Source organism: Pezoporus flaviventris, unplaced genomic scaffold (genome assembly GCF_033815535.1).
Source record: "Pezoporus flaviventris isolate CSIRO_AGI_PZ_B2104156 unplaced genomic scaffold, CSIRO_AGI_Pfla_v1 ptg000022l, whole genome shotgun sequence".
In the NCBI taxonomy this organism is placed as follows: domain Eukaryota; kingdom Metazoa; phylum Chordata; class Aves; order Psittaciformes; family Psittacidae; genus Pezoporus; species Pezoporus flaviventris.
Window position 1 is genome coordinate 4928078 of NW_026892570.1, and position 16897 is coordinate 4944974.

Below are 16897 nucleotides of genomic sequence, written 5' to 3' on the forward strand. Positions count from 1 at the left end.
TAGGGAGGACCCAGACCAGGAGTTGAGCTGTTCAAGTGACAGACTTTCTAGATGCTTTCCCTCAGCCCTATTGTTGCAGTCCAACCCTTGGACCAGTTTCTGAGGAGATAACCCGTGGATGGAGGGTGTCATGCTTAATACCAAATTTACTTACCTGAAGATGGTTGATGTCGCATGGTATTTCTGATGTAGACTGAAAACAAAACACAAATGAAGGTTACATGTCGTAACTTAGAGCAATTGCAATGCACAGTTCAATCACAATACCAGTGTGTTTCCCATTATTGGTCCCTATGATACCCTTGCCATCACCATAGAGGGTGTTCCCAGTAGCCCGGAAGGAACAGGAATGTTGATGCCAGCTCAAGCATGTTCCTCTCTACAAAATTCTTTTGGCAGGTATCTGTGGATTATACTGTTATGTATTTGCTCTCCATGCTCATTTGGCCAGCTCAGGGAAACCTTCAGTCTTGATATAGCAGATCAACACCACCATTTGAAACGCTCAGATATTGATAGTGGTTTATCTGAAACATAGGCTGCCCTCCAATCCCTTTGTGTTGAGAGAAAATCACCTTGTGACAGCTGTGGTCCAGTCATTCCCCCAGCTTCACAAGCCCTTCACTCTTGGCCATCTCCCCTCATCCTTCCTGTGTCACTCAAACTCAAGTGACACCAACCCCGAAACCACAAATGCAAGAAAAAAGCAGATGGCTCTCCCTCAACAATCTCTCAGTGAGTTAGGTTTAAAGCATGCAGTTTCTCTTTAACAACAACCTTGAGTATTTCTAAGCAGCACATCCATTTTGATATAGCCTATTTTTATCTCCTCCCACATACACTGTGTAGAAACTGTAATACAAAGGAGGATAAAGACAGCCAAAACAAAGTTATTCAGAGATACTGTAAAGAGCTTACTCTTGCAGTGCACTTACTGACCTGTTGACGGATTTGTCTGACATGGGCCACTGGTCTGTTGCTCTTTGTAGGATCCTTTAGTCCTCTGCCCCCCCCGCCCAGGGAAGTACCCCTTAAATGGCTACTTATACCATAGGGCTTAACTGACATATGCATAAACCAATGTTTTCCCAGGCAAAACCCACCATTCACTCCTCAGCAGGCAACTCGTTTTTCAGGGAAAGGTGGTTTAAGCATTCATGTAAGTTTAGAAAAGCTGACCTTGCAACAGGCAAACACAGGTTTTCCAACCATAAAAACACACCTTTGGAACAAGTAAAAGTTTACTTGCTTGTCAAACAGGCTCTGCCTGGCATCCACAAGTTCTGTATTTTCTAATGTAGGTGAGGTGATCAGAAGCATTTGAGTCAGTCCGTATTTTTGGCTGTTGTGTTTTACATTTTCTTTTTACAGACTACACTAGACCACCATCAACTCTTATGCAAGAACAAGTGTTCCTCAAAGTTTAGTTTTTACTTTTGTGAAGCCTTTCCTTTCATAGTATCAAAGTACAATGCCTGTTTCCAAAAATGAGCACTCTGATCACAGAGGAATGAAACAGATTAACCAGAACACCATTTTTCTGTCTTACCCATGTTTTTTACTATGTAGCAGTATCCCAACAATTCAAATGCAATTACTATTGTTTTCCAAAGTGAGTCCCCTGAAATAAAGAGGCCAAAGGTCTTTCTTTTTGAAATGAAACAAGTGTATGTTTTAAGGATTTGTGCTTTAATTGAAGGTTTTCAGGCAGCAGAGATTCCTGCATTATTTTTCAGAGCACATTTGAGTCAGTGTAGTACAGATGATGTTTTTGTGCTGAATTTTTTAGATACTGGAAATAAAAGTGAGAAAACAATTTTTTATTATTTTTAATTTTACACAGTTCATGTTTACAATTCTCACTATTCAATACTTCGTATAAAATCAATATGCGGTATTTTCCAATGAGACACAAATGCATATTGAACTACTTAATATTACAAGATAATATGAAGCTTTATCTTAAAAATACCGTCAGCAAAATAAACTCCTGTTCTGTCAATCTAAGTTAAAAAAATATGATTAGAAATATACAATTTAAAAATAATCAGGATGAGCAGATTAGGAATTTTAGATCTTGATAGTCTGTACATGAGTTTACGCAAGACAAACAGTCTGCAAACCATTAATATAAAAACTGCAGTGCAACAAACTGGTGAACATTACATTTTTCTTTTTTCTTTTTTTTTTTTTTTCATTTTAATGCACGAGTCTCTCCAAATCATATTTTGCTTTAAATCAGCAGCACTTCTTCTATTGTCATACTGGGGCAAAAAGACAACATACAGGTTAACATTTGAGTTAAGATATTGATGCTGTAATGGGAGCTAGCAATTTGACACAAGATACTACAGCTTTTGAGTATATTGCATACTTTTGAGTTAAGAGATCAAAGAAGATTCCACCTGTCATATATCTGAAAGGAGGGAAAGAATTTCTAAGGGAAAACTTCTAATTGATGACAGCAGAAATAACTTCCTTCAGCTGCTCCATGGTGTAATGGTGATGCAGCTGCTGCCACACATTCCATTTTGGCACATTCTACCCCTCAGTTCAAGAAAAATTGAGAAACCTTGCCCACCAACGCTCAGCCATGCCCCCTCTTCATTCTTGCACTTTAGACAGCTTTGGTATGGTACAGTAAAAATGCTAGACAAAGCACTAAAAATTCAGAAGAACAAACTAAGCAATACAATTAGATGGGACACAATGAGGTAATGAGTTAATTTTCCATTTAAGGCTGTTCGGAGAGTTCAAATGTAGAATGCCTTTGACATTTATATGTCACTAGGATACTGGGAGGTGGAAGGGGTATTTTGAAACACACTAGTGCCAAACATGCAGTTTTGGTTTAGCTAGAGTTCCTGTTGTGTCTGTGTGCTTCTTTTATGCAAATTTCTTCTTATGAGCCTGAAAGTGCTAATGGCTATGCTGGTTACTTTAAAAAGGGCAAATTCCAATTTGGAATTCATATAGAGTGTGAAATAGACTGGTTATTTTTAGGTTAGAACAAAGATGGTAAAACAGGAAGCTCAGCTGAGAGAAGGGTAAGGCCAAACATAATAAATATTACTTCTTGTATTGACTCTCACCCTCTCACATCACTAGTTTCATCCCTTCCACCTTCCAAGGTAAGAATTTTTGTCAAAAATAAACACAGATTCATGTTTGCGTAATATATCTACTACTGTGGTTACCTATACTTCAGCATTTGGGCAAATGATTTAAAAAAAAATAAAAGAAAAAGAAAATATAAATTTTAATCACTGTATCAGGGTGAATTCAGTCCCTCTCTTTTAGGTGCTTTCACCTATAAGAAAATGGTGGTGACGGTTAAGAGGAAAACAAAAAATATTTGAGTCTCAATGGTCCTTTATTTTGCACCATATAAGCCTTTTCTGTTTTATTTGTATTTGCAAATTTTGACTACCCAAACTTATGGATGCTACCTGTAAGCTTACATCTTGCCTCCTCTCCAATTCATGATGCTTTTGCCACAGAATGTTTTCAAGCCAGTGTGTGGTTATTCATATCGGAATTCAAAAATCACCAGCCTAACAGTTTAATTTTAATTTAGAAGGATGTAGATTGAAACTAGCCACCAAACTTGCCTACTTACATTCATAAAAAGAAAATTCTTCCCTGTGCAGAGGTAATCTGTATATTTAAAATCTTCAGTTACTCCACTGCTAACATTTCAGATCTCTCAGTTTCTTCTGTTTTTTCTACTGTTAGAGTCACTAAAGTGACACATAACTCTATCATATTTAAGGCTACGTGGTAACAGTCCTCGTCTGAGGGATATGCAGCTACAAACTTCAGCTTTGAGATTTCATAATGAGGAAAGTGGTAGGGAAAAAATGCTGCCAGTGTTTGAAGGCAGTGTTGTAGTGGATGAAAATGTCAGCCTCAGCTTTATCTAAAAATCGCACTGCTTTTTTAACAGAGAGGAGCTGTAAGTGTTAATTAGATGTTAAAAAACTCCACTCACCCCTGAGTTCCACTACCAATCTCAGTTGTACAGCAAGCTTATTTTCCCTTTTTAGTGTGCTGCACTCATTAAGTGTCTCAAAGCTAAAAAACAGTGACATCCACATGTCACTGTGTACATGACATACACATGTCAAGTGTACCAATAAAACCTGGGAAAAAATCTTACCTATTAGGTATGCTAATGTGAAGTGTCACCTAACAGACTTGAAGATAGGGAAGGAAACAACAATGACATTTCAATATGATGACACTGCTTTAAATGTGTTTTTCCTCCCCCTTGAAATCGTACCAGATTTAAAGCAACTGCAACTAGTTAAAGGTGCCATTGGTTGTGAACAACTAAGAATCTGTTACTATTAAAAACAAGTTAATCACAGTTAGTGTATTTCAAAGTAAACAAACCACACAACCCTTGAAAATAAAGCACTCTTTGGTGGGCAATAGTCACTTGGTGTACTCACTACTGCGGCTTCATAAAAAACTTCATACAAAATAAGAAAGAATAGCCAATTAACACAGAAGAGTACCAAGACTATAAGAAAAAGCCTATTGTGGTTGATTTTCAGACCCAAGTGAACACTTGAGCCCAGTCTGAACAGACAACACAGATTTATATACTTAAAAGCTCCCACCATCTTTAATTTCTGGTGGTCAGCAGCTAAGTGATTGCCATCACAATTTATACACATGCATCATACATACTAGCAAGCCCTCTTTATAATAGAGAGCTTAAGTATTTACACCTGAGTTTGAATGTACATTGATTTTGTTGGTTTTGTCTGAGAAAGCGTTAGCACATTAGAAACATGTCTACCAAGCATGTTGACAGTTCATTTTATTCTACGAGTATGGAAGAAATTCTTCTGTTTCACTTTCGCTGAAAGATGGAGCCAAAGTAATCTTCCTTGAATTGAGTTACATCCCCTTTAGTCATGTCCCCATCATTCTTGAATATCATCTTCAATACCGGTGCCTTATTTGAAATTTAACGCAATACTGTTCTAGCCCTTGGGATGGACTGGCTGCTGAAATAAAACATATTTAAGGAAAAAAGTTAAAAATGCACTTGATATGTATTTCAAGTGAACACTTCTGGCAAGGTAAAATGAGCAAACAATACTTCAAAGAAAAGAAATAGAAGACAAAAGTCACCGCATTTAAGAACACAGCAGTCTTGGTTGTAAAGAAAGCAAGGACTGCTCTAATTACAGACAGTATGAATAAAGGTTCCATTCCATACAGAAAAGCAACAGAGGGTTCAAAGTACCGTAACTTCATTAAGCGCATTTGCTATAAAGCATTCCTTTTCATTCTCCCTCTCTGAGATATCACACTGCAGGGAAGGTAGAAAGAATAATAAAGAAACATATTTTTTAAAGCTAGATTTAGATTATATATAGACAAGCTCTGAAAAGCAGCAGATAGTTTTCAGTGTTTGAACAAGGGTGCAGAAGGCTGCTTTACAACTCCCAGCAAAGCAAAAGCATATGAGATTTTTAAAGCATACTCATCTTTGTTAACTTTTGTGATATATCTCTCTGGTTAACACAAGTAAAGGAATCTATACAATACACCTTTCATACAGTTTCCTCCATATTCTCAATTATTTTTTTACCTGCATTCCCTTAAGCACTTCTACCTACCAAAATTCTTTCAATGCTTAAGATTTCACTTCTAATCAACAAGTTACTATATACATAATCCTAATTCTATTATGCGTGGTAACACAGAAAAGACTGCTTCATTTGCGTCTTACTAAGATTCAGTTGGTTTGGATCTTATGTATGCACCTTGCTAAAATATAGACTTGAACTCCTCAGTAACTGGCAAATTTACATGGAAAACATCTTAACTGGAGAAATAAGGGCATCCACAGAATAAGGCTGTGGATAATGCTCTAGTAATGCAATTTCTTGCAGTTCAACAACAGTCTTATTTCAGTCACAAGATATAAAGTATTATGTCCACTGGTCTTTCATAAGTGACATGCAACATCTAGAGAAGTTCCACAAAGAAATGCAATGAATTGAAATTCCCTAAACTCTCTTTGCAAAGACAGAATAGAGTGTTTTAGATGTAAATTGCTCTTTCAGCTAACAAGTCATTCTGGAGGAATTCTATGATAGTGTCTCCAAGAGTCTGAAGGATGAAACAGCAAATGAATTACCCAGCTCTGTGAATTATTCTCCATTAGGATGGGTTGCAGATGTGATTAATCTACAGTAAGAATTGACTAAAATGACCTAAAGCATCAACAAATGAAAATGTAAAAATACCACAAGATGTTTCCACTGGAACTTAATCAGACAAGATACTGAAAGAATAAGGGTACATAGTAATCTTGGAAGTTCAGAGAAGGCAACAAGGTCGTGACAGATGTCTTTGTCAATGTCTTTGTCAAGGGCATGATCCTAATTTCATAATAATAGTTCTCCTCCTCTACCCTGCAATCCACTTGATCTGTAACAGGTCAATCAATTCGAGCACTGTGAGGTAATGCAAATTGCAGACTTCAAGAAGTTAAAATAAACTTAGATGAAAAAACAAAGGGATGCTTAAAGAAAAAATAAAAAGTGAGGTTTTGCCAAATACTACTGGAAAAATAAAGAGACACTTGAAAGATTAACAACAGGGTACTGCTTTCAAAGTCCATAAAATTGTACAACCATACTGAAACACCCTTAAAGGGACCAGTATGCAGGGACCTATTAGCCCTCTCAGATGACAAGACAATTAAGAACTCCAGAACTGTAACATAACTATTTAGGACAAAATTGATTCTTGGATCCAAGCATAAAGTGACTGAAATTCTTTGACCTCAGATGTTAGAAGAAAAGAAACAGTATATGGAATGAAGTATTTGGGGTAGAAGTTTTAGAAAATCCATTAAAATATGAAGTAGTTCATGAAGTTTGAGATCAACCTGATCCTTGGTCCTCAAAAGTCGTAAAGCTGGCAATATACCTAAAGGATTTCTTTCAAAATAACTGAAATCTTCCATGAGCTCTATTTCAGGGATGTTGTTTCCTCCTCAGCACAGGTATTCTCGTCTCGCACAACCCAAAGACCAACTTGGAGGTGTGTTTTCCAGGAACTGAAAATCTCTGTTCAGTTACACATGTGCATGCATACAGCTACTGCGTGTTACAAGGAACTTAAAATTGGGAGAGTCATGAAGAAAAAACCAGCAGGCAGAATCCCATCAATTCTGTCTGGACCAAAACTAATGTGGTGAAAATGATGCAAAATGGAGGGAAAAAACAAGTGACCAAACAGGAAAACTTGAGAAATACTTTGGATTTTTAGTAAAACACGCATTTCAGGAAAAAGGGATTATTTTTAACACATTGTTATAAGACTCTAAAAGTAATTAATATAGCCACTGTAAAAATTCTCTGACTAGAATTTACTGCAGTCTACTATTAATGACTATTTCCATTGTCTGATAGAGTGAATTTTTCGTAATGCTGGTTACATTCAAGATAACAGAATGAGGAAGGAAAAAGAAAAGCTCTGTGAGGTAAAAGCAGCAAAAGAACTTGGAACTTTCAGCAATATTTACAAATCAATCTACATAACTACTTTTTTTAATGTTATTTGCCATATTTTACTCTTCTCAACACATTAAGTCTCTTCAGCACCTGACAGACACATTCAAAAGGTTTCCGCTAAAAGTATAGGACAAATTCTGTCAATTGTAACCACTGGAAACTGCATGGAAATTTTTTTAAGCTATGTTCTCTGTTCATCTTTGAGCCTCATCTTTGAGCCTGGAGAGCTGCCATAGAGGGACATGAACACATGAACACACAAAGAAACACAGTAGTACTTAGGCCATATGCTTCTGGGACAAAAGACAATTTCAGTCTTGCGTAAATCCATCTAAATTTAGAATTTCATTAAACAGGTTCAGTTCAGATTATCAGCCCATACTCTCAGTACAAAATCTCATGCACTATACACATGCATTTTACACATTTCACCTCTCCAGTACCACTGCATTTCAGTTGCCCATCAAACTCCTCTTAATTTTGACTTATGTACTGACTAATTGACTTAATGCTGTGAACAAGCTTTCCACCTCTTCTTACTCTAGGCAGAGGTTTGGTAAATAAAGTTTTGTTAGGACTCGTATTAGGAATTACAACATAATATTCTCGAAGTTGAAAGACTAAGCAACATACACAACTATGATTTAACATTACCAATATTCTCAGTACATGACATAAACCACAGTATTCCTCATTTCTCATTGCTAGATGAAGTAGTTGAACTGTGGCAAAAGCTCCTGTCAGCAATGGATACGCCAGCTCAAAGTGTTTGCCTAGACAACAGTTACTGGATCTATAAAGATGGTAACTCTCACCTTCTTAAACTGTTTTTTCTTGCAGCAGACCTGGTAGTTCTTTTAGTAATGTCTGTACTGTCAGAAATGCTAGGTTCAGAGGTTTTACTTTTCTGAACACTGGACTGCAGAATTACTCTGTAAAGAGTAGGAAAAAAAGAAAGATTTACATAAACCCCACGTTCCTAGGAAAACACTTGAAAAGAGGACATTACAGTTGCAGTGGAGCTAACAAATACCAGATGGCTTTTCACAAATCATACTAAAAAATGAACTGTTCTGCCCGAAACACATCCTTCTCTTTATAACATCCTTCTTGTAATTATGGTAATGCAAGTTGGTTTAATAGGAGCATAGCAGTTTGCTGGTTGTTGTTGCTTTTCCTTTCAAATAATGCATTAAATTAATGGTTTTGAATTTCCTGGTTTTCAGAGACAAAAAAAAGAAGGCAAAGAAATTGTACTTTAAATTACTGCAACAAAACAACAACAAAACAAGATAAAATCTTAAGTATGCAACAAACATTATTTTTGAGACTGACAGAGAAATTAAGAAAAAAAAACAAGTAAATCAATTTGTGAAGATCAAAGTCTAAATCTCCTGCAATTAACCATGAGCTATTCCCTTGAAATACAGTAGGGTAGGAAAATCATTGCACATACTGGCGTTCTGCTCTTGCTGGGTATTCCTATGCCAGGCTTAAAATTCAGCTTTACATGGTGGTTGTGCTCAGCCACTTCTCTGGAAAAATTCACAGCAATATACTTACTATTTCTTAAACAGGCAGATAAATCCTAGTGTTGCTTACATCAGTAAGCAAAGAATTACAGATTGTGAAATGCAAGCAACTATTTTTAGTCACTAGCCAACTGGTTAGGGAAATCTTGTCTTCTGTACTTCTGAGCAGCTGTACTGCAATTATGATACTATGGAGACAAAAAGCAACAACTGACCAATGCAGCCCACAGATATCTATTTAGTGGATTATTTTGTATGTCTGCTTCCTAGCCATTCCATCTGTGCAAGATTCCAACAACTATAAAACTATGTATAATTTTAGAGATTCAGACCCAAGAGTAACTTGGCTATTCCGTTTTTTCCTGTGACGTTATTAGACTCTAATTTTCAGTGGCTTCACTGAGTCCACCTGTGTCAACAGATTATATTAGATTGGAAATAAAAACCTTCATTAAGTTGTATAAACTGCACCCTGGTTGCTTATTACTCTGAAGAAACTGTTCTCAGAGAATCCCAAATATGAACATAAAACTTAACCTCTGGAGCAAAGGTGGACAGGCATACATGGGAGCAAATATGAGTATTTCCATACTTGTATAACATATTCATCAAAAACAGAAATGGAAAAAACCCAAACCCTCTGGTTTCATTTTTTATATGGGTTTGATAACAGAAGTACAATATGCATTACAGATAATACAATTTCATCCAAAATAGATTTTTTTAAGCAGCAAAACTGATCAGCAACCTTATTTACCACGTACTTCCAGATTCTTTAGCAAACATATGACTACAGAGCCACAAAGTTCAAGTATTTTAAATTTCTACTTCAATGAGCCTCTCTTAGTATTTCAGGCATGGAAAATCTTGTCATTTGATTTGCAAAACTCCATGCCAAAGAGTCTCCCTCCAAGACAAGACACGAGATTGTAACGGCAAGTTGCAAAGCAAATTCTACTGTAAACACAACGCATTCGAAGTTGGAGGGATCACTTATTTGAGAAGCTGGAAACGAAACCCAGATACCTTCAACACTGTATCATTCTTCTGTAGACAACACAAATTCTTCTAACAATATCTGTTTTCCTTGCATTCCCAAGGTGAAAAGGCTCAAAACATGAAAGTTCACTTTATAATTTCTACTGTGCGTGTAAACCACCTCCAGCAAGTTCTAATATCAAGACTTACAATTCTCTTTTCAGTGCCACAGCTGCCATAAAACATGAACAAATTTGGGCTACTACATTTTCAACTGAGCTTTAAAAATGACACAAGTTTTATTTGTGTTACTAGCTACTTCCAGGATGGAACAGAAAGGTACAAAGCTGGCTTAACTCCATAACATTTAGTCACTGAAATATAAGCATGACCAAATATTGGTACATGCTGGTTTATAAGTGCTCATACAGACAGAAATATGGAAAAATCGTGTTTTCTCCTTAAGATATACATACAGTGTCTTGCTGCATAAAATGCATGTAATGTACATATAAAGAAAACAAAAGTTATTGGAATGGGATCTAATGGTTCTAATATTTCTCTCTTTCCAGGCACCAGAAGTTTAGAAAACTGGTAAGTATACATGGCTTAAACCCATACACTTCATGAATATGAAAAGAAACATTATGAAGTGTTAAGATAGCATCTTACACAAACACTTAATATTCATTTATTCAACATATCATAGGGATGTCTTCCCACAGAATTTCATTTTATCTGTTCAAAACAAAGAAAGGATACTCTAAATGGGAACGTGACTTACAAAAATAGTCACATATATAATTGCACCATAAGACCAAACCAACCACAACATCATCTTAAATTGCTGTATTTACCAACTGGCGGGGAGAGAAGGAGCTGGTTTATGGGATTAGCTCAGAGCCAGCTGTGAGAATGATAGAACCTTTAACATCATCTGCTCTTCAGTCAATATGTCATTTTTATACCTCACCAATACATAACTTCACATGGTTACCCAAGAATAAGGATTAATTGAAATTCTTGTGAGCAAAACATTCCTGAATGATCAAATATACATTTTAAATCAGACCAGAACAGTAGCCTTCCAAGGCTGACAGCACCTCAAGGAAAACAGACGAAGTCTCATTTACATCATTGTCTGTCTCTGGGCCCGATAACTATCAGCGTGGGAGAAGTTAACAGAGCTTTTGTTAGAATGTTACTGCATATATGTTTAAGGTAAGAGAAGAAACTATCTTTAATGTATGGACTTTTGACTGAACACAGTGAGACTAGAAGCCTCACTTGACAGCAGGTTTGATTAATAGATTTTTAAATGGACAAGAGATGAGGTCACAGTAGAGGATACTACTGTGGATCCACAGTAGAGGATCCTCACAAAATCTCAACACCAGAAAAAATCCCAATCCACATTGGAGAAAGGTAAAATCCTCAGGACACTTGCCTTGCTGCTTTGTAACTGTTCATGTTAAAGATCATGTCATGTTGTACATCATAATGATGAACTTCCAAAAACACCAGCACAAGGTGCATCTAAAGTACACAAAGGTTTTCTAACTGAATTTTTCTTTTTACTTTTAAAAAAGGCAGAACATTTACTGAACACAGACTACAGGATGCTGTAATAGCCACACTAAATACATGTAAGAATTTTTCATATCCAATTAACTTGTAATGGAAACACTACTTGGTAGTTCTGAACCTAATATACTCACCAAACACCAGACTAGTTTATACACTACTTATTTATTCAAGCTAACACACTGGCCTTTAAACAAATCAAAGCCCACTTAAATGGAACAGAGTTTGGATCAGTAGCACCATCTTTTAAATACTTCACTAACTTTTTTCACCATCTAACTCAGAGCAGGGTGTGGAGACAGGTACACCACCAGGACACAAAAGCTCCAAAAAAACTCCACAACCCAAGAAAAAATCCACAAAACTTGAAATGTCATCAAGATAATACATCTTGGAGGAAAGCAATCCACACAGTAAGCTTTTTTAAAAGAAAACTGATTACAGTATTCTGCAGAAGGATGAGGGAAGGAAAGGTTACAAAGGAGCACGTGTTCTCTGTCCTGCAATAGGCACTTTTTCTTGTCAAGACTACCTGTTTTATGAGGTCTGTCAAATGCAATATTGCTTTCTCTTTCATCACCTCATGATTTTTAGGAAACTAGGCCTGAATTTAGTAAAATATGAAAATAGCCTCTACCACTCTTCTAAGTCATCAACAGGCAACAAGTGATTGATACTCTTTGTTCTACAGGGCTCCACCTACAAGGACTGCCAGGCCAGCCAAAGATGATTCATGATCGTGTTTGATAAATCCTCCTAAAACACAAGGGACACTACCTGCATGAGGGAGAGAATGTTAGCCTAGCTTTTAAGAAAAGCTTAAGCATTTTCTCTGCCTGGGCATTAACCAACATTGCATGATTGTCAATCCAGGATATGAGGCAGCAGCACCAGTAACCCAATTGCTTGTCTCATGACATATTTACCAACATCAAACAATCTTTTCTCTTTCCCTGTAGCAAGGAAGTTTTTAGACAGAATACAGAAAAGGGAAAGGTTGACAGTTGAGTGGAATTGATCTTATGGTACAGAAAAATACAGGGCAGATGGTTTCATTTTTTTAACCCATGTTTTAAGTTTAGCTTTTTAATTCGAGTTTAGAAATCTGGGGTCTGACTCTGGAAAACACTGAGACAAGAAAAAGTGATACATTCGGTGCAAAATTTTGAGAGCAAGTCTCTTAATTAAGTCTGTTCTTTGACAAAGATAGGTATCAATGAAAAAGACCCAACAAACCTAAAGCAATCTTTAGTTGATGGTGTACCTAACTTGTCCACAACTCCCACTTTAGAAGGAGTCCCACGCTTTTTAAAAATGCAGACAACAAGTTGCAAGCTAAAGGTAAGAAGGGCAGAAACTCTTAACCTTAATGCTCTGCCAAGAGACTTTTTTTACTTAGGACTCTGATGTAAAATACTTTTCTGACCTATTTTTAATCTGAGAGCACTAAAGTCTTAAGCATTCACGCAAAGTAACCATTTCGCCCTCAGAGTGGTGGTGATGGAGCAGCTCCAGAGAGACACCGCAGCAAGCAAAAAAGTTCCTGTTTGGGTTTCCTGGCAGTTCTGTGTGCTGCTGAAGTTTTGTTCAGCCAAAAGATGGAAGCTGTTGCTTGATGAAAACATGGCACTTTATAAGTGGAAGGCAGGCACAGCAATCAATGCAGCCACTCTGACAACAGTGGACTGGAGAAAGAGTGAAAACCTGAAGTCAAGGAACGAATGTGTTTTTAATGCTTTACTCAGCTCCTGAATCCAAGTAACAGAAAGAAAGGGTTTAAGTAGTTTCATAAAGATCTTCTATAAAAAGCTATTTGTGAACATAAGAAAATGAAATCAGATTGGCTGGGTAAACAAGTCAGCCTTGACCTAATACGGCAACCTGCCTCATCTTCTGTTACACAAAAAAGGAAAAAAGTCCCATGTTACTGCCCCTTATGGCATATACTACTATAGTCTCTTAGTAAAAACGAAGACCTACTGACATTTCTAACAAATTCTGACTCCTGTCATTTCACATGAGTAAAAACATCCTTTGAGAACCTAGCCCACTTTGCAAGTTCATGAATTTCAAAGTAAAACTGGAGCTAACATCTTCATCTGCACTACGCAAAGGGCAGGATCATATTTTAAAGCAGTACTTTTTCCTTTCTACAAATACAATTTTGATTATATAGTTTTGCTTATTTGCAGGAGCATGCACAGAAGAAAGGCTTCAGAATTATAAGTTATCCTAATTGTAAAAACTCTTCAGCTTTCTGTATTGCAAGCCAGCCATAAAAATTACTCAATTATTAGAAATAATACATACAAAAATACCACAAAGCCAGCGCTGTGAAATTACTCTTGCAACAAAGCCAGTAAGAAACATGATATGAAAACATGCATTTATGAGACACACTAGACACAAAGCGTGAGCTATTGTAGAGAAATGGAATGGGACACTTACACAGTGGCTCTCTCTCAGGTGATGGTTACTATTTTCTTAAACCATCTAGACAGAATAGTAGGCTGGGCAGGAGGGAGCCACATATAATCCACCAGATGACAATACTACACAGTGTAGACACCAGCATAGCTAGGAGCCATCTAAAAAAGGGGTTGGAGGGGGAGGAAAAGATGAACAAAAATTCAAAAGCAAAAGCTATTGCTGCATTTAGGCTTGTTTCAAGCTCTTGAAAAGCATACTGCTCTATAACCTTTGCCAAGCATTTTCTTACTTTCTATGACTGTAACAATCCATGTGATCATAAACTGCCAAATGTAGCATCAATGTGTTGCTAGAATCAAAGCAAATTTTCTGAAATCCTCACTGAAGTCATCTATTCCAAAGAAAATCTGCATTGCTCTTTTTAAAGTAAGCGCATGCTGGAGCAGTACATCTCTGATCTTTTGCTGCCACCTCTTACGCACCTTGATCAGCCTATATTCACACAACCTACTTCACCATCATATGTTGTAATACTAAAATATTAGATCAGAGCCAGATGAGTTTGCAGGAGCAAGCAACTTACGTAAACTCCCAGATGAAGGGCTATATTACCTTCCTGTGTTCAAAGTAGCAAAAGCTAATTCAGAATCCTTTGCCAAAGGTGCAGAAGGTGCAGAATACTGCTAATTAGAAAGTATCCATTCATTAAAGCACACAGACTGAGAACAACCAAGTTCAAGATACATTAACAAGCATTATACACATCCCTTGTTACTTGTACATAAGTAACACCTCTAGCTCTCAAAAGGCTGTCATTGTCCCAGCTTCTGCTGTTCTTTTCTTTCATTCCTTTTCCTCTTCTGCGAAATAAAACTACGTAGAGAATTCAGAAGCTCCTTTTTGTTTGCTTAGATAAAATGAATCAATTTCACTGCAAGACTAATTATTTTTAACAGTCACCTAAAATGGAAGAAGACTGACACCTCTTCTAATACGGAAGACTCCTGTAGGGCAGCTAAATAATTCCTAGGGATATTTCGGTTTAATAATTGTAACATAAAGAATATAATATACATATTTCGTGTATAAAAATGAAGTTAAACATTCATTTTTCACCGCATTGTTTCACTGTAAGCTGCACATCGTATAAATAACGCGAAGGAACAGGAGGAGGCAAATTCTAACGCCCCATGCCACAATGCACACTATAAAAAGCAACTATAAGCCCTAGATTGATTATTTTAATTGTACAGAAGTAAAAATTAACTAGTTTTAATTACAGCAATCATGCTGCACAATGCTTTATGAATGGAATAATTTTTTAATAGTTGATAGGCTTTCTGCATATTAGGACAATGGCTCTGAACAGATTACCATACAATGTATGTCCATTCTATGGAACATAGATAAATGAGATCTTTCACAATCTTTATTGCATGACTTAAAAGTGGCTTTTACGAAAAAAATATTATGAAGTGGAAACTAAAACACTAAGTGCCTTAGAAACTAATGTGCAAGGTAGCTGTTTTTCACTGAGCTACTCGAGGTAGCTGAAGTGATGTGTTTTGACTTTTTGTAATGTCAGCTGGGTACAAGCTTTGTTCTGAATCTGTTGGTTCTTGAATGATTGCTTGTGTAAATGATGAGCATGAACAAAAGAGAATCTTTTTAAAACAAAAGCAGTAGTCATACACAGCAATGTGTGAGAGTTTCCAAAGATACATTCCTTTACTTTCACCACACTCTTACTACATACCTCTCACATTTTTTCTAAAAGTCTGATGACACTGGCTGGTCTTCATAAAAAAAGAAGACAAAACAAAAACAAAAAAAGGCCAGCAGCTAGCAGCAGCATCCCCTATTGAAAGACAGAACAACAAAAGCCAAGTTGCCTTTGGTCTGTGAATCTGGTTGCTTGCAAAAGTCTGACAGCCAGGGGTCATCATGCCATTCCTAGCACCCAAATGAGATCCAAATAGTTTTCCAAGTCTTGCACTCTCCTATAGTTTACTTAAGGGTAGGTAGACAGTTTTTCTACCTACAGCTGCTAAAAGCTACAAATGCTACAAGCAGATGCAAAGGTGACTATGAACTTTCTTTTACAGGTGGTGTTTCAGTACTCGTCTGAAATAAAGACACTAGTATCTCAGGTTCCCTGACAAAAATGCACTCCTTTTGAATGTGTTTACTGAAATAGTGCTTGTCTCTTCCTCCCAGCTACAGCAGCTATTACCCCAAAGTCCACAGGATTCAGGGAAAGCTGCTCTCCAAGGAAGAGGAAATGAAAGAAAGCTGAAGATTAGTCTTCCAACTCTTCTCATGTAGCTGATTTTACTTCAAAAAACAACGTGCACCTTAACTTCAGCCAGTCAAACCACCACAAAGTCACATTCTTCCATTTTTACACTCCCACAGGAAAGAAGAAAATGCTTGTGGCTAAACTAAGAGTAAAGCATTCAGATACACAGTGGAAGCCTGTAAAGCACAGACTACTGGAATAAAAAAAAACATAGAAAACTAGAAACTGAGTAACGCAGTTTTACAACCAAGTTCTCCTGCATCCTTAGTGCTCATTAAGCCTTCAGATAAACGGTGAATCCATGCTTGTTTTAGATTTGTAAAAGCGGCCTTGGCAGCAAACTTTTGGGGGCAAAGGGAAATACTCATAAACGAAAGTATAAAAGCATTTCTGGATTTATACATTCAGAAACTGACTTACGTTAGCGGAGATGAAGTTGGAGCTTTTGACTGCCTTCTGCTTTTCAGAGCACGCAGCTTATCACCTTGTGTTACACAGTTTGTTTCATCTTCATCACTGTACTAGATCAG

At 36.9% G+C, this 16897-nt stretch overlaps 1 protein-coding gene across 19 annotated transcripts in view; it reads right to left on the bottom strand.

Annotated features, from left to right (window-relative positions):
* Nucleotides 1-1672: 1672 nt before the first annotated feature.
* CDC14B (cell division cycle 14B) overlaps nt 1673-16897 on the bottom strand; it is a 47307-nt gene continuing 32082 nt past the window's right edge. For 3 of the 19 annotated variants that reach the window (XM_061456346.1, XM_061456342.1, XM_061456334.1), the window contains 3 exons: nt 16788-16888; nt 8360-8476; nt 1673-5018 (listed from right to left, as the gene is read on the bottom strand). In XM_061456346.1, coding sequence (XP_061312330.1) covers nt 4979-5018; nt 8360-8476; nt 16788-16888 — 258 coding nt within the window. In that variant the 3' untranslated portion in view covers nt 1673-4978. Of the gene's footprint in view, nt 5019-8359; nt 8477-12961; nt 13324-13350; nt 14227-15824; nt 15927-16787; nt 16889-16897 lie in introns of those variants that run through there. The other 16 variants (XR_009743915.1, XR_009743920.1, XR_009743921.1 and 13 more) reach the window with 13 other exon arrangements.